The sequence below is a fragment of the Lycium barbarum genome, chromosome 7 (assembly GCF_019175385.1).
Source record: "Lycium barbarum isolate Lr01 chromosome 7, ASM1917538v2, whole genome shotgun sequence".
Lineage (NCBI taxonomy): Eukaryota > Viridiplantae > Streptophyta > Magnoliopsida > Solanales > Solanaceae > Lycium > Lycium barbarum.
Genome location: NC_083343.1, coordinates 22,636,873 through 22,660,172, shown reverse-complemented (window position 1 = coordinate 22,660,172; position 23,300 = coordinate 22,636,873). Strand labels below are relative to the sequence as shown.

General features: G+C 33.2%; 1 protein-coding gene and 1 pseudogene across 3 annotated transcripts; both read right to left on the bottom strand.

The window, feature by feature from the left end:
- Nucleotides 1-422: 422 nt before the first annotated feature.
- On the bottom strand, nucleotides 423-2,090 carry LOC132602208 (putative F-box protein At1g19160; annotated as a pseudogene).
- A 10,997-nt stretch (nucleotides 2,091-13,087) lies between these two features.
- LOC132603289 (uncharacterized) lies at nucleotides 13,088-19,298 on the bottom strand. Of its 3 annotated transcripts, XR_009568081.1 has the most exons (7): nucleotides 16,873-19,298; nucleotides 16,470-16,796; nucleotides 16,281-16,386; nucleotides 15,923-16,193; nucleotides 15,216-15,362; nucleotides 14,833-14,878; nucleotides 13,088-13,229 (listed from the first exon to the last, which is right to left on the bottom strand). XR_009568081.1 is itself a non-coding variant. In XM_060316284.1 (6 exons), coding segments are annotated over exons 1-6 (3,222 nt in total). In that variant the 5' UTR covers nucleotides 19,146-19,298; the 3' UTR covers nucleotides 15,225-15,361. The 3 variants fall into 3 exon arrangements, 2 of the variants coding, with proteins under 2 accessions (XP_060172267.1, XP_060172268.1); XM_060316284.1 differs by lacking the exons at nucleotides 13,088-13,229; nucleotides 14,833-14,878 and adding an exon at nucleotides 15,490-15,733 and having other exon boundaries at nucleotides 15,225-15,362; XM_060316285.1 differs by lacking the exons at nucleotides 13,088-13,229; nucleotides 14,833-14,878; nucleotides 15,216-15,362 and adding an exon at nucleotides 15,563-15,698.
- Between the last annotated feature and the right edge of the window lie 4,002 nt (nucleotides 19,299-23,300).

Sequence of the window (23,300 nt, the reverse complement as noted above, 5' to 3'; positions counted from 1 at the left end):
TTTGTCATATCCAGTCTAATACCAACCAAGCCATTTCATGAATAAAATGTGACCAATTAACGAACCAACGAACCAATTATTACAGTCAGTTCAAACTCAAGGAAATATTTCTGGAGTTTGGATGAATTAATTGCACAATTTGAACTCAAGGAAAAACTTTTATGTAATTGAATGAGATTAGCAACCCATCTCATTCATTCAAAAGACACTGTTACAATGCTGTACTATAAAGATGTGCACTTTTCTATGGTATTATACTGTCATGTCAGGAATGGGCTGTTTTTCAGGGATACAGGAGAGCAGATGAGTACGATTCCGGCAAGGGCAATGGCGGTATTGCGCTGCCAATGCTTGGGCTTACAATAGGAGATTTTTCCGTCTACCTCGGATGAGAATTGAAGACTATTTTTGAAAATTGCAAGTAACAGAACTGAAGATCAAGATCAATTACACTCAAGGTAGTATACTAAGTTATTGAGTTCTGAACTACGTATACTCCACTGCATTGACATAGAATTATTATTCTAGTTTTATTGAATGGCAGTGTTTTCAAACACCGTTATAAAATAATATTACAGCACAAATCCTCTACTTGAAAATTTTCGTATCTAAGATTTTGTGTCAACTTAAGTTTCAAACTGTAATTAGGTAGCCTTTAGACAACAAGTTCATTAATAGTGGCAAAAGAAGATTGACAGATGAATTTGCATAAAATTTAGACAGTACATAGATAAGGCATATCTATTGTGAAAAAGGAAAGAGGGCGCAAATCTATTTTAGAGTATCTCACATTTTGAAGTCTTCGAAGGCAAATTTCTCACTCGTGAATCACGGGTGTGGTGCAGGGCGGGTGAAAATGGCGGGAGTGGGGCGGGTTGAGCTTTTGCTGGTTGAGACAGAACCTGCCCCGCCCCTGCCCCGTCCTGTCTTGATGGCTCCCTTGATTGCAAACTTGCATTGACTAAAGTGAAGCATCTATCATAATACACGCCAATATAATGCATGTTTTTAAATTGTGGCAGCGCTCTAAGCCTATTCTCTTCAATGTTGTAGAGGAGAGGCTGCTTAGCAACAATACTAATGTCACTATTTTCACCTTGTAATTGTACAGACCCCGTTATTCTGGACCAACTACCCATACCTGATAAATTGATAGTGCGTTCCTTGACCCATTCTTGGTTCTTATGATCCTTGAGAAAGTGAAGATCCATCCTTGACAATTCTTCTGAGTAATAAGCTAAACATAATTTCCCATTCAAATCAGCTAACTGGCCGCTTTCAGTTTCCATAAATATTGATAGCTCTTATCATAGGGATCTTTGGGGCAATGAACGGAGCTCAAGAATTCTTCACTTTCAATTTCCATTGAAATAATACGCTTTTCCTTTCTGTCTCCTATCACAACCAACCAATACACATGTTGAATCAACCCTGTCAGAAAACCATTCTCGGTGAGCCAGGGGTTTCCAAGAACTAGGAATTGGTCTGCGTCTCTTAGTGTGAGAGTCTCAAATCGGATCTGATCCATAGCACTACTACCATAGTTAAAGTTGTAATCATCAGGACCAATTTTTGTACAATCTAGATGGACAATCTTGTATGTATTGTTGGAAGGGATATACCCAACATCAAGACTAACCGATGGATAACTACTTGAATTTGTTGGTAAGTGTATGATTTCTCTAGTTGTGGGGTTGCATACCTTGTGATTGAAAATGATGAGGTTTGATGAGATGAACAAAGAGTATTTACGGCCAAGAATCTGGAAACTGAGCTCTTTCTGAATGTTGTTGTCAGCAGCAAGATCCATAGTCGAAATAGTAAAAATTGGGCTAATAGGTCCGAGCTCACTCGCTGAAAATCTGGGGTCAGATTCTTGAACTACAAGTGCCCCGGGACGAGTCATGGATTTCATGTTGTAAAGTCTTCTGAAATGTGAACTAGAGATGGTTCCGCGCCGCAGCTTTGAAACAGTTTTTAGTTGGTGTATATTTTTGAGTGAAAGCCTAGAGAGTATATCCATCAAAACTTCACATGGCAGAGCCATGATATTGGAGCTCAGTTCCATATGAGTGGCCATTTTTCCGCTGCTCTATGATCTTGAAAGGAGAGTGAAATTAAAAGTTGATGGTCATATAGCTACTTTTTAACAAAGAACAGTGGAATAAGTTCTTTTTTTAAAATTATTTATAAAAGTGAGTCATCCTTGGATGCTTTTTTAATTAGCAGCCAGAGAGAGTGCACATGGGACACTAATATAGGTTTAATTAATCTATATATTATTATAAACATGAATATAAATGTTGATCGATCGAACTAGTCTTAAAATATTAAATGATTTTTATACCTTTTAAGAGCTAAAAAATTTTCAATCGTGTGATCTTTGTTGGATAAAACTGTACATTCATAATTTTTTACCTACAACATGACTAGGATTTGAGTTGTCCTATGTTATACTAATTTCACTTGGACAGTAACTGCTAATTTCATTCCAATCCAAATATATCTATAAGAACATAAGTCCTAATCTAATAGTATTAATTTACTGGAGACTTCAGATTCATATGATCCATACTAAGGATGGATACTGGATATTGCGTGCACCAAATATGCAAGGGAGTGCAAAAGTTTGCAGCACACTGGTCTAAATTACTATCTCACATGAAAAGTATTTATTACATTTTCTTCCTATACCCAAAAATAGATGCAAATTGTAGGAAAGGATATTATGATACTGCTAAAACATTATAATTATCCAACTGCAAATTCTCAATGCAAATATTCATACTTTTAATGTTGATTTATGTCAAAGTCACATGTCACAAAATAAAAGTTTTGAAAAATTGTATGTGTTAATTTGTTACTTATATTAATTATGTCCCAATTGTCAAAGTGTTCTTAGATTTATGCACATTTAATATGACGAAAAAAATTATTTTCCGACGAAAGTTATTCTGAAAAACAATTATTTTCTTCCAATATGTGGTTAGAGAGTGAAAATAACTTTTGAAAAAGACAATCTATTAAAGATTGATAACAAAATTGAAATTATTATTAAATTATGTCAGAGGAGCATTTTCGTTTGAATACTTATTCATTGTCGTGTCAAACAGTCCAAGAAGTTGCAAAAGAAATAGGGTTATGATAGGCAGTTCCCTTCAAATAGCCAGCAACTTTCCGAAATTTATTTAAAATTATATTGGCACATCCAACCGATTTTAGGAAATTGTGGAATATATATAATACGATGATAAAACTGTAATAGTATTCGGGACTTAGTTTAATATACAGGACTTTCAAGTTAATTACCAGTAAGAATTTTCAAGATGAAGATTTATAGTAGTAAAAAAGTGACTACCTAAAGATATATAGTTGTGAACAGAGGATGAATTAGAGATGAAAAGGTCCAAGGTGCGTTTCACCAAGAATTTTCACTGATATACTTAATTTGTAGGACTTATTATGTATATATTTCAGTTTTTTTTTTGTGTGCAATGCTAAAAATATAAATTCTTATTTTTAATCTCTACCTAGAGTACAGAAGCTATGTATACTAAGAGCTAGACATGTTCGCACAGTAAGTATATTTTTCTATTATGCATATTTAAAATTCAATGGCTTGATTATACTAGCTAGGATCCTTGAAAGTCTGAAGGTAAGGTGCGTGATAATTTGATAGATTATTAGATGTGTATTATTTCTATTTTAATAGTTTGTAAGGATTAAGTATTACTAACTATATATTCAAAACTTGAAAAGTTAAGTGTTATTATAAAATTGAAAATGTTAAATTTTCTGATAACATCTTTTACCTCACTATTAAAATTAGTGTCAAATAACATTTTTAATTATTTACAATTAATATTACCCAATGTTTTTGTTTTGCGATAATTGATAGGGAATAACATGCAAGCGCACGTTTGTAGAGACCAGTTATTTCTTAATAATAAAAGTGAGTCATCCTTGGTCCTTGGATGCTTTATTAGCAGCTGGAGCGAATGCACATGGGACGTTAGCAGTGAATAATTTGAATTTTAAGAGTGATATTTTATCTAGCAATATGGTTTTGGTATGGTGTTTTTGAAAAATATACATCAAATTTCTCTTTAGAAAAGGCCAGTTAATCATATATCTATATAGAATACTAAAAACACGAAGGGTCTTAGAAATGTTGATTGAACTTTTTGCCCTTCATTAAAAGATAAATATTCTACAATAGACAAAATTGTAATTTCATAATTATTTAAGATTCTGAAATTAATTAAAATTATATTTACAAATCTTTCCTTATTTAAATTAGTCCTAATATTTAGGAATCTAAACCCAATTAGGTTTTACCTTATGTCAATCCTTTCCATACTTAAACATAATATTTACCTAATAATATAAAGCCTACTTGCTGATCTCTAGCAAATTTGCTCACACATATGAATTGCTCCACATACCATAGCGGGGTCTTTTTTTTTTTTTGGTTCAAAAATTGTTTTTATTACATAGGGGGTAGGGGAAGGGGAAATGGGGAGATAATTACAATGTGGGGTTTCGAACCCTCACCAACAAGGTGAAAGTTCAGGTAGCCAACCGACTGAGCTACTACATCCCTACATACCATAGCGGGTGAGTTCTTTAACCTTCATTTTTTTTTTCTTCCTATTGTTGTTTAAGCTTCGTTTATTCTGTTATCTTTAAGGTGTATTAATTAATTGCTCCATATTTGAATCGCTTTTTTCTGTTGCTAACCACATGGGTTGGTAAGACACTGCCTGCTGTATATTAGCGGTGATCGCACAACTTCTTGATATTCAAGTAGCCCTTCCACATAGGGAAAGTACAAAAAATGTGTCCCATGCAGATTTAGCTCCCAGTTTTCTCTAATTTGTTTTACTACTTATTCAATAAAGAAGAAGTTTCTATATATCTTCATTATTTTTAGTTGTGGTTCTTGTGTTATTTTAAGGAAGGATTCGAGTTTGGTTGGGTAACTTTATACGACAATAAGGCGTGTTTAGGAACTTATTCAAAATCAGATTGAACAAAATTAAATTTGGTGTTTATAACCTACTTGGGGAGTTTTGATTTTTTTTTTTTTTTCGTAAATAAAACTGAATTAAGTTTTTGTACCTTCTCCTCTTTTTCTTATACAGGAAAGTTATATACAGGACAGTCGCATCGCGTATTTCAAGCAGCTGGAGGGTTCGAGCATTAAGTCTTATATTGTTGTTTTACGTACTGCTTCTTCCGCTGCAAATCGATTTTGGTGGGTATTTATTTTTTACATTGTTACCATTTTTATTCAATTCTAATTCTATTTGTTTTTACTCTGCAGCCACATAAAATGGAGACAAAAGTAAGTATAATCAATAGTTTATATTTTTTCTTTTTGAATCTACCATAGGTGATTCGAGCATTAAGTCTTCTATTGTTTTTTTTTTTTCATCATTTGCAGTTATATTACCTCTCTCTACTCTTGATCGTCTAGGTCAGAATTTTAACATGGTGCTAATTGTGGGAGGAGATGGTAGTGGTGGCAGAAGAAGGGGAAGAGAGGGGTAAATGGGTTGGGCGGTGAGGTGGCATGTCATGTGGCGTCCACCTTACCGAGTTGTCAGTGTCACGTCAAATTTTATGTCCATCTTGGACAATTTTAACGAAGAAAGGGTATATTTGAACCCAAAGTATAACAGAGGGTATATTTGGACCCAAAGTATAACAGAGAGGTATATTTGAACCCAAAGTATAACGAAGGTTAAAGCACTCACCCGCTATGATCTGTGGAGCAATTCATATGTGTGAGCAAATTTGCTAGAGATCAGCAAGTAGGTTTTATATTATTAGGTAAATATTATGTATAAGTATGGAAAGGATTGACATAAGGTAAAACCTAGTTGGGTTTAAATTCCTAAAAATTAGGACTAATTTAAATAAGGAAAGATTTGTAACTATAATTTTAATGAATTTCAGAATCTTAAATAATTATGAAATTACAATTTTGTATATTGTAGAATCTTTTAATAAAAGACAAAAAGTTCAATTAATATTTCGAAGGCCCTTTGTGCTTTTAATATTGTACTAGTTTCTATAAACGTGCAGTTGCACGTTATTCTCAATCTAAAGGTGGCAACCGGTTCCAACCGGAACCGGACCGGTAACCGGTTAGTTAACCGGCCGGTTCCGGTTAAAAAACCGGAACCGCTTAACCGGTTCCGGTTAAAAAACCGGAACCACTTAACCGGTTCCGGTTTACCGGTTTTAAACTCCAAACCGGAACCGGTCCGGTTTGGAGTGCTTAAAATCTTTTTATTTTTTGTTTTTTGTATTATATATATATATATATATATATTAGTATTTATTTGTATATTGTAGGTATATTTACATATGTTATACAACTTTATAATTAAAGTTTAAATATTTACTGACTAACAGCCTAACAGCAAGTCAGCAATACAGAATAGTGCTTTTCGTATACATATATATGTATAACTTACATATACTTATATATATGTATAACTTAATATATATACTATATATACTTATATACTATATATACTTATATATATATATAAAGCTATACATATATTTAGTATATATATTAAGTATATATAGTATATATGTATATACTTAATATATATACTATATATATTTATATATAATATATACTATATATACTTATATACTATATATACTTACTTATATACTATATATACTATTTTTTCTATATGTACTATATATACTTATATATGTTTAAGTATACTATATAACTTAATATACTTATAAGTATATTCTTAGTATATTTTAGGTATATTCCTAACTTAATAAAAGTAAAAATATGAACACAAGTAAATAGAAGAAAGCTCAATGAGCCATATATTTTATTCATTCTTGGATAACATTTATTTGCAAGTTGTATTTTTTTTAACTTGCAAATAATACATGAGTTGTACAAAAATAGTAGAATAATAAAATCACCAATTTTGAACCATTTCGTTAATTTCCCCCACATCATATTCAGTCATGGAAATATCTTCAAAGTCTTCCATTTGGTCCGGTCCACTAGCTATCAAATCTTCAATTTCTTCCTCTTCGCCTTCCTCCGCTTCTGAGTTTTGGTTGCGTCGCTCCGATCTAATCCAATCTCGAATGCACACTAGTACTTGCAAGCTAAAGCCGGATAATGAATGTCTATGGTCTCCAATTTGCTGTCTTCCTTGGCTAAATGCGCTCTCCGAAGCCACGGTTGATACTTGAACCGTAAGGATATCTCGAGCCATTCTTGAAAGTACCGGATAGCTTGCCTTGTACTTCTTCCACCATGCTAAGACGTCCACCTCATCCAGTTGGCTGATATCCACATTTGGCTGCATCAAATAAAAGTTAAATTCATCAAAGTTTGCAGTAGAAGAAGAAGTTGGCTGTGAATGTAAAACTTTAAAACCCGGCAAGCCCTTTTTGCTACTCTGAGAAGTAGTAGGGCGTGGAGCAACGGGTGTAGCACGTTCTTCCAAACTAGAATAATGAGTAAAAACTCTTCTAAACCCATCATCAATAGCGAGATCGGCTTCAGCTAAAGATGGTTGAACTCTCTCTTCAATTTCTAAAAATGTATAAATTTGACTAACCAAATTTTTAGTATAAGACACTTTTAAACAAGGATTTAAAAGGGAACCCAATATAAATAAAGTTGGGATGGGAAAAAAATACTTCTTAAATTTGATTATCATTTCAAAAATAGCCACTTGATAATCGGGTTTATATTTATACTCTTGTAAAACTCTAGCTATTTTCGCTAAGTAGGCTAAAATTTCGATTACCGTGGGATAGAATTGTCTAGAAAAAGCAAGAGTTGCATTATAAAAAATTTCTAAGAGTTCAATACATTCTTTAACATCTTCCCAATGCCTAAAGGTTAACCAATCCTCACTATCAGTATTATATTTGTTGTGAACTTGTTGTATGGGAATCCTATACTCATATGCTTATTGTAGCATAATGTAAGGGTAGTTCCACCTAGTCTCAATTTCTACTTGAATTTTCCTAGGTCTAAGGTTATTTTCCACACAAGCATTCTTAAAATCTCTAATTCTTCCCCTATTAGCATTACAAAAAAGAAACGCAACAACATTTCTAACTTTTTGAACAGAATCATCAAAATGCACACGACCATCTTTAACAATTAAATTTAAAATGTGACAACTACATCTTACATGAAAAATATTTCTTAGAGGAGGGTTTATTTCTCTTTTTAAAAGACCAATTGCCTTTGTATTATTAGAAGCATTATCTAAAGCAATACAAAGTGTTTTTCTATAAATGTTAAAAAATCTCATTATAGTAGACATTGAATCGGCTAAAATGTTTCCATCGTGACGACCTTTTCCTTCGTCATATAAAAAAGCTATAATTCGTTTTTGCATAACCCAGTTGTCATCAACCCAATGACATGTAATAGCAAAAAAATCTAAATGGTTAATACTAAGACCCAAATCAGTGGTAAGACAAACATTACAATTTAAAGAATTAAATACATGGCGCAAATAAAATCTATATTTTTTAAACAAATCTATAACATCGGCTCTACAAGTACTTCTAGGAATACCCTCAAATAACGGGTTATAACAACGTTGAATGTAAGTAACAAACCCCAAACCCGAGGGAAAGGAAAATGGTAAACAATCATAAGCTACCATTTTAGCTATTTCTACGCGTTCTTTTTTTCTTGTCATACTTAAAATTTCTACCGGTTCGTGGGTCTATCGTCATTTGAATCCCCCACACATTTGAACCCGTTTGTTCTCCCCAAATATCCATATGTTTGGTTCTCATATGACCATTTAGTGTACCCGTTCCACCATCCTTACCAGTTCCTTGCTTAAAACTAAATACTTGTCCACATAGGGTACACGTAGCTGTTTGGTTTTCCCTATTCTTAGTCATAAATTTCCAAACTTTAGCTGTTGGCTTACGAGTTCTAGGCGGTTTGTCTTGTGTATGTGATTGTGCATGACATGTATCTCCTATGGGATTTTCGGGGGGTTGTGTTTCATCATCATCATCTAAGTCTTCATTAAAAGTGTCGGTAAAATGTTGTTGCATTGCCTCATGACCTAAAAGTGGATTATTTCCACCAACATCAATACCTAAATTAGGTGTTTCTTCCACAAATGTTTCCTCATTAAGCGCACCCCTAACAGTACGACTACTACTACCGGCACCACGTCTTAATCTCTTTGACATTATTAAATAGAATTAATTTAAATCACAATCAAATAAATCACAAGAAAATAAATTACAACAAATTAAATTGCGTAAATTAAATTGCGAAAAATAAATTGCTAGAATTAAATTGCGAAAAATAAAGATAGAGTTGGAACGAAGGTACCAAATTGCCGGATTAATTTCCAACAAAGTGAAGGCGGCTAGAATTGCAAATCCACCAAAGCTACTTCGGATTGTTGCAAAATCACCAACTCCACCAACAATATTATAATTGCAAAATTGATAATTGAAAGTTGAAACTATAATAAGACTTTGTGGCTAATTATTGCAAAGAAACTATAATTGAGAGATTGAAATTTGAGAGAAAGATGAAGAAGAGTGAATTGATGTGAATTATAATGAAAATGAAGAAGGGTTTATATAGGGGTGGGGATGGGTTAAAGTGTTAAAAAAAAAATTGGGGGCCAAAAATTAAAAAACTGACCGTTTGGCAACGACCATTTTTGCAAATGGACCGTTGCCAACGGTCCATTAAGGCCCAACGGCTCTTTCCTTTTTTTTTTATTATTTTTTTTATTTTTCACCGGTTAAACCGGTCCGGTTCCGGTTTCCAAAATATTGGAACCGGACCGGTAAACAATTACACGGTTAACCGGAACCGGTTAACCGGTTCTACCGGTTCCGGTTTAACCGGTCCGGTTACCGGTTAAAACCGGTTAGCCCGAACCGGTTGCCACCTTTATCTCAATCGATCTCTATCTTAGTAAAAAATATAAGATAATATTATTTGTAATTAAATATATTTATTTTATGAGCTACAAAAATATTCCTATAATATACTATTATATTTACATTAACACTTCTTTGAAATTGATGTTCCCAGTATTTATCTTTTTCTTCTTTTTCCTCCATTTAGAAACATGTTACGACTAAGATTTTCCAATATTAGAGATTAAGTGACCATAAAGCCGACACATGGCAACCACCATATTATTTATTTTATGAGCTACAAAAATATTAGTTGATCATGTCCACTTGATAATTCCCATTACATTGTTGTTTTTGGTGTACATCCTTTAAGTTTTTACATATGGAAAAATATATTAGGGCTAAAATAATTCAATATTAGGAGTTATTAGTTAACGGAAGAGCATTTATGTCTTTTTGATGGATGTCTTACCATAGTTTGCATCGGAAACAAATTCAAATATTATCCACCGAAATTTTATGTCACGCGCCTCGCACCTAACCCCACATTATAACATTAAGATTTCAATCTTATAGCATGATCTCGGTTAATATATAATTTTCTTACGGAAATTAACTATTGGTTTAATAAATGATAAACAATAAATGAAAATCGATATAAGTAATTTACAAAAAACGATATAATCGCTATAAAGTTTTTATTCTATAAATGTTTTTTCCCGCTCATTTTTTCAGGTGCTTCTACAAAAAACAATCTCTCTATCAGCATCGCCTCAATACAATAAATCTTAAATTTTGGTTTTGTTCATAATTTAGCATTATTGGTGTTTGGAATTTCAGACATGTACTTATGGACCCTTTGTGCCGAGGGTCTACCGGAAACAAACTCTCTATCTCTCAAGGTAGGGGTAAGGTATACGTATACTCTACCCTCCTCAGACCCCACTTTGTGGGATTTCATTGGATATGTTGTTATTGTTGTTGTTGTTGTTGTACCTATAGACCCTTTATCGTTTATTTTTCTGTATTTTAGTGCAAAAGTAGTATTTAGGTTTCGCTTCATAATACAAACTTCTCTTATGGTTTATGATATTATGCTTACCTCTCTAATTTTAATTTTCTTGTAACAGTTCTTTTAACTTATTTATTAATAATATAAAAAAATTATAGTTTGACTAATTAAGTTGCCCCTTTCAAACCTAAACTCTTTTAATCAATTAGTTTTAGAAATATTTATTAACAGATTCTTTAAATAAAAATTAAATGGAAATCTAACATTAATTCATGGATTCAAAGTCATATGATCTCACAATCAACTAATGCTTATCCCTTTATTATTTTAATATATATGTGGTCTTGTAATTCCAATAAGATTCGTTTCAATTAGACGTAAGGCCCTGTCCTATTTTTATGAGTCCATGTATGAATTAGCTTGGATACTGTTAAAAGCTAGGGAAAATAACCTAATAATACCTATTTAAGATTCTATATTACAAAATATAAGGATACTTTTCTTTATTTACAAAACATACCAATAAAATTACAAAGTATATCAGATTTGGGCTTAATGGGATACCCACGATTTTAGGCTTTTTTTAAGGAAGAAAATCTAATTTTAAATGTGCACTTAATTCTAAGATAGTTGTCATTTAACTTCTTCTTCTTTTTAAAAATATTTCTCTCTCTCTCTCTCCCTCTATGATAGACACTATTTTCATACCTAAAATCCACTTCTCTCCTAGTATAAATTTTCAAACCAATATTACAAAGTATTTTGATTACTAACTTGTGTAAGTATTTTTTATTACTAACTTGTGTATTAATTGTCTATAAAAATTGATTTGTATTGTTTTGAGATATATATGATCATTATGTGTTTTGAAAATCTGTATAAATTATATAAACTGTAGTTTTAAAAAATGTTAAAAACAAATATATGTATGAAATGTGTATGGAGTCTGCTATATGTCAATTTTTAGATATATGTGGCACAATGTGTATGAAATGCAAACAAATTAGAGATCAATTAGTCTTAAAAATGTTGAAAACTGATATGTGTATGAAATGTGGATGGAATTTGGTTTGTATCAATCAGAAAACTTATTATACATATACACTTTCTCATAATCTATACATACTTTGATTAGATTTTATACAATTTATATGTACTTTATCATATCACAATATACATACAACTTTTATACATATTTCATACGTTGAAATTATAACGAATTTATACATTTATACATATTGCATACAAAAATTAATAGATATTTATTTTCTGGTGTATGAACTTTGTATGAAATATGGTTTGTATCAATTACAAGTTTATTACATATATTTTTCTCAAAATTTATACATTGATTAGATTTTATACAATTTATATGTACTTTATAATAATCAAAATACACATAAATTTTTTATTTATATAAAAATTATAAGAATCTATACAGTTATACATATTGCATACGAAAATTATACATATATGTTTTTTGGTGTATGAACTTTGTACATAAAAATTATCGATTATAATGGACGTTTTCAGTAAAAGTTAGAGAAAATTAGGTAACAGTATCTCTTAATTTTGAATGGGGAGAGAAAAATAGATGAAATAAGGAAGCAAAAGTTGGAGAAAATCAGGAACTATATCTCTGAATTTTGAATGGAGAGAGAAAAGTGGATAAAATAAGTAAAACGATTTCCTCACTACCAAAAAAGCGCGTTTTAGCCACGGTTAATAACGTGGCTAAATGGTACCAAAACCGTGGCTAATTAGGGTTAGCAACGAAAAATTAGCCACAGTCGCCGCCGTGCCCATCAGGGGCGTCGCGAGTAATTTAGCCACGGTTTTATCCTCCGTGGTAACATTTTGTTAGCCACGGTTATATGTACATTTAGCCACGGTCACTCCATGGGTAATTTGACCCCAGAATTCATTCATCATATAAAATTAGCCACGGTTTAGACGTGGCAAATATATTCAATTTTTTAATCAAAAAATTTACCCACGGTTAAACCGTGGAAATAATATACAGTTATGTTTAAAAAAAATTACCCACGGTTCAACCGTGGCAAAATATATATTTAAAAAAAAAATTACAATTTTTTCGTCATTTTCCTGGTATCAATACATAATCAATAAGCATTCATGAGTACACTGACCATATACACAAACCAGTGCTATAATGATCAAAGTTTTAATATCAAGGCATAAAAGAAAATCAAGAAAGTATCTAGCCAATCCACTGGCAGCAGCAGTCGTAAACTTTTGTATCATCCAAGAGTATATGTAATCCTGCATCTATTTTCTGCATTTTTTGGCAAAGATAAAAGGCACATGAACATTAGCAGCGGATTCAACTATAGGTTCACAAGTTCATCAGACTCGGACCCTATATCACTATAAATGTATGTGCGAAACAAAAACAAGGGTAGAGTTAAATATACATTTCAAAACTACTCTCTCAAATCAGTACTTACAACGTTTAAATTCTATGAACAGAAAGAAATGACCAAGTCTACAAGCATAACCAAGTCAAGAATACATATTCATCAAATAATTTACAGGAAGAATAAAAGAAATGCAACAACCAAGAAAGAGAAAAGAAATGCAACAGCCAAGAAAGAGAAATACAGTGCTACAACAAATTCTACATTCTTCGATTTCAGAATCTGCACATGTAGAAGATCATATTTACAACTGGTTTACTTGAAATCTTGAATTGGCATACGTATAAATTTGATATCATACCAAACTACTGGAAAGAATCATGGAACTGGTATATATGTTGATGCAAATGTCAAATGTGACGAAAGAAGAAAAGAATAAACTTCTCGATGAAAGGTCTTTTATGACTTAAATTATGCTAGTTAGTTTTTTTCACTCCTTTAATAACCTAATGTTGTTCAGGTTGGGATGGATAAATCAACTATCTTATTGTTTGATAAATAAAAGGGTTATCAAGACAAATAGAGCCAGATCCATTTCATGTGAGAAGTCACTAGATGATAAAACAAATATTTCAGTACTACTGCCTTGATCAATCAAAGATTCAAAGTCCAGCAGTCAACAATATTCCAATATGCTAACACAAAAAGTTGATCTTTCATTTATTAGTTCAACATCGTCTGATCTCTGTTTAGACCAAAAATATGGTGCATTTACAAAAAATGCAGCCTATGTGTGTTAAAATTCCATAAAAATTAAAGTGGCGGACATTAACCAAGTCTATTCAAATCATAGAATGAAATCAGATCTCATGCGTGAGGACTTGATAGATGGTACTAAAAGATTAAGGTGTTTCTAAATGTTCCTTCTCTCCAAGAATATAACTGTCAAGAAAGGAAACTGGAGCTTGTCAGTAAGTGTTAGAATTATGCTTTTGGGCTGCAGTAACATTATTCTACTGCTTTAGTTTTTTGAATAAATCCTAGTTAATAGTCTCTTAGCCAGCTATTCCTATTTTTGTAGTAATTAGTTAGTTGCAGATCTGATTCTCTAGGATTACGATCATTTTTTTTACTGTTTTTTATTACTGCAAGTACTATAATATATATCGCAACAAAGCTAAACAAAACAATCCCCGTTGATTGCATAGCCAAAATATTTCTCGTCACTTCATTTTTGATATATTAGCTCTCTGGCAAGTAATGGTTATGAATTAGTTGAGACTTAAAGTGACCAGTCTTCCTCCTGCATCCATACAATCTCAAGCGACAAGCCCAAACAAAACCGCGAGATAACTTATGAGGCATTTCAATTTCATACCGATATGAAATCTCAACTATATCTACGAAACAATTCAATGCATATATTTTGCTGGAACAAATAAAAGGAAAAGAATTCTAACAAGCAAGTGATTCTAGAGCTATTTCATGGAAACAAAAGACCTTGCATAGTGAAAGCAGTACCTGTTTGTATTGGTGCTCGGTCAATCCAAAAATTGAGTTACTAATGCTGCAAATAGACAAAAACAACACTTTCAGAAGTAATTTTAACTGGATTATCACTTGAAAAGGCATGGACAAAAGGTGATTTTTAGAGAATTATAACAAGCAAATGTATGAAAGATTTGAGGGCAAGAAAATGAACTTAGCAAGCATGCAGGAAAATCCTTCCTGCAGACTCTTCCAAAAATCATACAATGTACTCCCTCTATCCCACTTTATGAGAAGATGTTTGGCCCTTTGTTATTTCTGTAAGTTTTTTTTTTCTTTTTTTCTCTTTGGTTATAAACCATCAAACACATACCACATTTGCTTTACGATAGAAAAGATAGATTAAGAATACAAACCTATATCCGTCCCTTTGTCGTTGCAATATGAAGTGCTCCATAACAGTAGTATTAAACTGCTCTAAACATTGCTGCACCATCTCAGCGCTGCTGTTGCTGCTGCGCCAGTTGATGTTGCTGCTGCTGTTGCTGCCTCTGCAGTAAAATCTGCAGGAAGACCAAACTTATAAGTTACTTATAGTCACTGAAAAGAGGGAGAATGCAACACTATAACTACAACTAAAATTAACTGAAACAAGCCAAATATAACAATTCCATAACAGGGGTACTAAACTAGTCCAAAATTCCTTCACCATCTCCATCACCGCCACTTTCATAATCATCATGAGTTGGTTCATCTTGTTCTTGTTCAGAGCGATCATCCCGCACTAATTGTAGGTCTTCGATATTCTCCAAATGTTGCTCACGAAAAGGTATGTCCTCCATTGATGGCTCCTCTAAATCCACATAATTCACATCTCCCATATCATATACGTCTCTAGGCTTCATATGACAAACAAAACACCAATCTTCATCATCTGGATCATCAATATAGTACACCATTCTAGCATCAGTTGCAAGTATAAAAGGTTCATCTGTTTCTTTTGCACCAGTGTGTATCAAACGTGAAAATTTTACACTTGTTATCCCAAATTGATCTATCTTAATTCCCTTGTTAAGTGTAGTGTCTACCCAAATACATTTGAATAACACAACCTTTAACTTACCGTAATAATTTAACTCTATGATGTCAACCAATTTGCCATAGTACATATCATCACTTGATTGTTCAATAGATTCTCTACCACTTGAAAATCTCTTGGTAACAGCAGACATAACAATACCACTATTTTGTGTTGTCAATCCCTGCTCCTTCCTCATAGTACGAAACTTAAATCCATGAACGTTATACTCCTTGAATCTCCTCACAACATTATTTGGTCCATTTGCAAGCCATTCAATTTCGGGTGTAATATCCGCACCATCATTTCTTGCAACCTATTATTGTTAAATGTTAGGACAATTATATATATACACTTTATGAGCTTTTGAATTTAAAAGAGAACGAAATATTTTCAATCTTACATATTCCTTAAACCACTCGTGAAAATGTTTGTGCACATGTTCTTCCACAGTTTTTGATTGGTTTCTTCTGCCACGAAGCATTCTAGCGACCTCATTCCTAAACTTCCTGAAGTAGTAGTAACTCATAAAGTAAGGTATAAAAATACATTACAAAAGAAAATGAACAATATAAAATACCATGTAACCTACTCTCGAAATGCATCAACTATTTCACAATTGGATAAAACATATCGGTGAGCTTGTATGATTTCCAAGGGAGGTATCGGTAGAGTCTTAATAGCCCCAACAGGCTTGCCTGATGCAGGAAACAAGTTTGACAAGATAGTAGATTCACTACTAGCACTGATCTCATTTTCATCATCATTACGCCTTGGTCGATTAAACCTTGTCTCTATGTCACCATCCTCCAAATATCTTGAACAAAAAGTGAGACATTCCTCCAAAATATACCCTTCAGCTATACAGCCTTCTGCTGCGGAATTGTTACGAACATAAGACTTCAAATGGTCGAGTTCCCTAGCAATATATTAAAACGAATCGTAAGATTAGAAAAAATTTAAAAATATAGCAACTTACTAAGCAAAGAATATACCTTTCAACAAGATACATATAATGACCTTGTACAGGACCAGCAAGTATTGCTTCCTCTCCAAGATGAATGACCAAATGAACCATAATAGTGAAAAATGATGGAGGGAATATCACTTCCAGATTAGAATGAGTCAACCAAATTCTTTGTTGGAGCTTCTCGATATACTTTACATCTAGAACCTTGCTTGATACTTCTCTAAAGTAGTTACATAACTCAATCAACACTGAAGTAACTTCTTTAGGAAGAGATCTTTTAAAAGCAATTGGCAAAAGATGCTCCATCAGAATGTGGGAATCATGGCTCTTTAAATTAGAGATCTTGCGTTTCTTAATATCAACACATCTAGAAATGTTTGATGCGTAGTTATCTGGAAAAACCACATTTTTTAAAACTTTTAGGAAGATATCTTTCTGCTCTTTCTTCATGGTAAAGCATGATGGAGGAAACTTGGAAGAATTAGGATATGGATGAAGCTTTTCTTTAATTCCCATCGCTTGCAAGTCCTTACAATCTTGCAAATTGACTTTTGATCTTTTTTTGTCACCAAGTACGGTGAACAATATATTGTCACAAACATTCTTCTCTACGTGCATCATGTCAAGGCAATGACGAATAAGATTGTTCTTCCAATAAGGTAAATCCCAAAAAATACTCTTTTTCTTCCATTGATCCGGGCCAACCTCACTTGTAGAACAATCACGCGGTCTCTTCCGACTCTCCTCAATTTGCCTTAACATGGTTGAACCTGAGGGTGGGATAGGGGCAGGTCTATGCTCTTCAAAACCATTAAAGGACTGCTTATTGTACCTATACTTGTGATCATGTGGCAAATAACGACGATGTCCCATAAAGCAATTTTTCCTACCAAACTTTAGCCTTAGAGATTCCGTGTTAAAATTACATGATGGACAAGCAAGCGATGTATGTGTATTCCACCCAGACAAGTTGTCAAGACCTGGAAAATCACTTATGGTCCACATCAATGCAGCACGCAATTGAAACATTTCTTTAGTTGAGGAATCATAAGCAGGTACATCGCTCCACAACTGTTTTAACTCAGCGACTAGAGGTTGCAAGTAAACATTAATGCTATTTCCAGGCATTTTAGGACCAGGAATTATCATAGACATGACAAGAGAAGTTTGCTTCATAAAACACCATGGAGGATAGTTATAAATATACAACATCACAGGCCAAATGCTAACATTGGAACTTAGATTTCCAAAAGGATTGAAACCGTCTGTAGCTAAAGCAAGTCGCACATTACGGGTCTCTGAAGTAAAATCTGGATAGAATGAATCAAAATGTTTCCACGCTTTGCCATCTCTAGGATGTCGTAATAACTCATCTGGGTTAGCCTTTGTAGCATGCCACTTCAAGAGTTCTGCAGTTTTTGAGCACATGTATAACCTTCTCAGCCTAGGTATAAGTGGAAAGTACCGCAATACTTTCGCTGGCTTTGGTTTCTTTTTCTGTTGGTCATCAATCACAATATTTGCACCAACATCATTTTCATTTGAATTATATCTGGATGTATTGCACTTCTTGCATTTATTTCTCTTCTTATCCTCGGATGATCCCCAATATAACATGCAATGGTTCGGACATGCATTAATCTTATCATAGCCCAAACCTAACCTCTTAATCATCTTTTTTGACTCATAAAATGATGATGGTAGTTTCGCATGGGGAAAAGCATCCTTTAAAAGGTCAAGAATCATTGAAAATGTTTTATCAGTTGCACTACATAAGACCTTAATATGATAAAAATGAATCATGAATGACAATTTACTATATTTTGCACAACCATCATAAAGTTCTTGATTCCCATCCTCTAACAACTCCTTAATTTTGTCCCTCTCTTCTTGACCATTATATTCAGCACCCCCAGGATGGTCATTATTTGGTAGATTTGATGGACCAGAATCTTGAAAGTCATTATCAAAGATACCAAAAGCATCATTCAACATATCATACATCGGATATTGTCTAACCGACTCATCTTGTACCGGGGATATTGATTCTACGATAGATTGAACATGCTTTTCCCCATGCATATACCAACATGTGTACTTTTCTGGAAACCCCTTTTGAAGGAGATGACCAAACACATCAGCTCTATTGCACATAACTTTAAATCCACATGTAATGCAAGGACATACAATTTTTCCATCTACAGATGCATTCGAAAAGGCAAAGTTCAAAAATTGGACTACACCATCTGAGAATTCATTTGATCTAATTGGCTTCTTAATCCAACTCTTGTCAATCATTTTGGAATGAAGCTGTTTCAATTTAAATCAATTGAATGCAATCCGAATATGGAAAATTGAAGGGCATACCGTCCAGGTTTCGTGCACCTCCAGGAATACTGTCCCCTTCTTTCTTATCTAAAGGTCTGACTTCTCCCGTCAAGTGCTCAATAGTAGTTGTCGATCTAACTCAGGAAACTTCACAGTCCACTGGTACTGACTGATCAAAGCAACATGAAGAATTAGAAGAGTATAGAAGCTCACCATAATAAGAGGGTTGAAGCACAAATGTACAAGTAAAAATCCAGTCCATAAAAATTCAAAAACAATTTAAAACCATCAAATGTTAGCTCAAAGACCAACTAAAAGACACAAACTTTATGAAACATTTTATGTTGTAATTGGGGAGAAAATAATGAGATGTTGGAGATGGAAGGATGGCGAGAAAAGATTGCGGCGGGGCTTTTGTTTTCTCCAACTCCGCGTTTAGGCAGTTGTTTCAGTTGGGATGTTGTGGAAAGTGACGTCGAAGTGTCTTTGTGGAGTTATAGTATTTGATGCGGATATAGGAATAATTGGATTTCACTTCACCAGCCAGTTAGTTACAATCTAGGAGTAGCAGTTTTAAAAGAAAAACAAAAAAGGGGGGGGGGGGGGGGGGGGGAATACTTAACAAGATTGATGTCAAAGTGTTCATAATAAAACAATTTGCTCATGTTACTATTTCCATATGTGGGAAACATTATTTGTAGTACCAGTTACTAAGGACATGCCTCCTCGAATTACTTTTATTCTTTTGTACACATTTCAAATTCATTTGTATTGTAGTACATGCATCCAGCATACGCATCCATCACTTTTGTACACCTCTGATGGAGATCCTTCAGCCTACACATAATAATAATGCACGTATTAGATTTCTCAAAGCAGCACAAGCAACAAAAGATTACATGTGAAACCTTGCGCAACTATTACTACTAAACAACACCAAGCTTACTTAGCGAAAAGAAGGGCAAATCTTGCTAGTCCCAGTACATTGACTAACAAAGGGTGTAAAGAGCTCAATGAGATATATATACACATACCTATATCATTATCAAAAACAACTCAGCTTAGCTTCTAGTAATTCAAGTAGCAATACTCCTAAAACTACTTAGTTCATGGGGCAAGTATCATTCCTAAACTCTATCAACAACCAACTACTTTAAAAATATGTTTGTAGTAATCAAATTAAAGGTAGAATTTCTGCTACTTCAAAACCATGTTCTCTAATGTCAAAGTGTAACGCTCCTCCTGGAATGACTTTTTTGAATTTTTTTTAAAAGAATTTGTCTACAATGGCCACCCAATCTCCATTTTCTATAACTACTGGCACAATGATTGAATGCCTTGAATACCTTGCAAGTTATTATCCTTACGAACTTCCCCGGCGTGTTGAAGGAAATATTCACAAATCTGGTATTGCTGCTACACAAATGTCTAGCAAGATCGAGAACAAACGTTATCAGTCTACCTAAACAATATGCTCAAAACTTCGCCAACAAGGCAATCTCCCAGCAGAGAAAGAACGCGACGACCATAATAGCAATGTATTTTTATAAGTCCAACAAATGTGTTCCAATTATACACAAGGATAAAAAGCATCCCATATACCCCAAAATACCAGGGGAAAATATGAGCTACCATAACCGACCTGAATGTTGGAACTAAATGGAGCGAAATGAAAAGTAAGGATTCATATAACCAACGTCAAGCTAATTGGGATTAAGGTATCATTGTCATTGTTATACCACAATATACTAACAGTAACAACAACAACAACAACAACATACCCAGTTTAATCTCACGGGTGGGTTCTGGGCAGGGGCGGCTCAAATTTCATGTATAATTTTATACTAAATAATAAAAGAAAAAAAGATAAAGGGAGGTTCTTAAACTGGTCAGCCATAGAGTCGCTTAAATTAGGCCTTCAAACAAAAAGGGTATCGTCATTTATGCATCAAATTCCATTAACAAATAGTAGCAATCACCAACTATTTATGTATTTCAAAAAATGCATAAATTCACACACAAGCATTCATGGCAACAAGAACCCATCTTTTATCATGCCCAGATTTACTTTCAAAACACAAAAATACCATGGACAAGTATTCAAAGAACCCCTCAAGAACGTATCAAATCTAAACCCCCATTAAAACAAATTTGAAATTTGGGTATGAAAAACGGATGATGATTAAAGAAATGAGAAAAAAACCTCTGTTTTGCTGTTGAAGAACGATTCTTGCAGCCATTACAGAGAAATTAAATCACCCAAACTCAAATGTCTTCTCAAAACTCTAAATCCCACAAAAATAATGATGAGTTAATCAACGAAATTTCGAGTACGAATCGATGGCCGAATATTGGGAGCAATTGATTTGGGAACGGTGAATTTTGGAGCTGGGTATCGTTAATTTTGGTGAAGTTTGGCTGTTGGGTTAATTTGGGTTTGTTAAAAGAGAAAACATAAAAACCAAAAAAGTAAATAAATGGTGGGAAATGAAAAAGAAAAGGGAGGGAGTGAATTTTTTACCCGCCCCATTTTGCCCACGAAAAATTAGCCACAGTTTTATACATCGTAGATAACATTATAATTTTCAGTCTCTTTTGCCACGGTTTTTGAAACCGTGGCTAAAACACCGTGGCTAAAACGCGCGTTTTTGGTAGTGCCTTACCTTATTTAATGTGTTTTATTTGCTTCTTTTTAATTTATCTAATTCGTATAGATTTTGTAACAAGTCTATTGATATATTTTGTAAATTGAAAAGTATCGTCATGTTCTGTAAATATACTTGAAGGATATTTTGGTCAATCAACATTTATATTCATGATTTTAAAATAATATAGATATAGATTAGTCTTAGTGTAGTAAAACTCTAGGCGAATATGATCATCACAAAAGAATCAAAACGACAAACGAGAACATACTAATACAATCGTTTATAAAGAAATGTCAGGTGTAATACAACATAACATTTAGTATCTCATATAATAAAATATGTATATACCCTTATAAATACTGTGGAAGTGATTTAAATAATTCCATCATCCACTACTAAAAAAAGGGGATTTTTTGACCAAATAATTTCGACCTCACTTTTTGGTGGAAAAAAAATCCACCACATGAGGTCGAAATTTCCAAATTGATCTTTTTTATTTATTTTCTTTAGGATTTTGACCACATGGGGTCGTTTTTTTATTGGAAAATATGATTTCGACCTCATGAGGTCGATTTTTTTTTTTGTACAAATAATAAATGAAAAAAAAAATCATTTTGCACAAAAGTAAATTATATAAATATAAAATAATTAATTAAAAAATTTAAAAAAATCAAATTTCGACCGCATGAGGTCGAAAAAATTAATTCAAATCTGGTCAAATCTGACTGAATTTTTTCGACCACATGCGGTCAAAAAAGTTGAATAAATAATACACCCACAGGCCGATGAAAATATTTCATCTCCCCCCAAAACTTTCTCTTCTCTTTCAAAAAAATTTACCCTCTCTAAACTCATCTTCCCCAAATTCCCACCACCCCACCAACACGGCGTTCTCCAAGTAGGCGACGCCGTCCATTTAAACCACCGAAGTAGCTACCAACCGCCGCCGACTGAACAGTGAGTTGGGTTAGTCCTTTTTTTTTTTTTTTTTTTTTTTTTCAATCTCATTTTATCATTATTAGTTGCATTACTTTGTATAGTTGTAGTTTAATTAGAAGATTTGTTAACTTTATTGATTGTTCAATGTTTGTTTTAGGTATTAGATGATTTAGATAATATTTCTTTGTTTGCTTTTTGGTAAAAGATTCAATCTGGTATATGAAATTGACCCATTTACTTGTTTGGAAATGAAATGGGTTCAAATAGAGATACACAGTTAGATGATTCAAATCACCTCTCACAGGTAGATGTAGTTGATTGATGATTATATAATATTTGTTTGCCTTTTGTTTTCAGTTGAATATATTGTGAAAAAAAAATACGGCTGAAGGAAGGGACAGATTATCCAGGCAAGAAGATCCAATAGAAGTTTACACTCGCAGACGATTAATATTATTTTTATCTTATGTTCTAACTAAAAACTAAGTAGGAGTTATCATGCTTGTAGTAGTTATGAGTACGTACAAAGACAAAGTAC

Excerpts from the sequence above, each read along its gene's own strand:
- LOC132603289 (XM_060316284.1), bottom strand. The coding sequence starts at position 19,145 with ATGATTGACAAGAGTTGGATTAAGAAGCCAATTAGATCAAATGAATTC. Across the intron at positions 16,387-16,469 it reads ATAGTTGATGCATTTCGAGA|GAAGTTTAGGAATGAGGTCG; the intron begins GTAGGTTACATG and ends CTACTACTTCAG. Across the intron at positions 16,194-16,280 it reads ACGAGTGGTTTAAGGAATAT|GTTGCAAGAAATGATGGTGC; the intron begins GTAAGATTGAAA and ends TAACAATAATAG.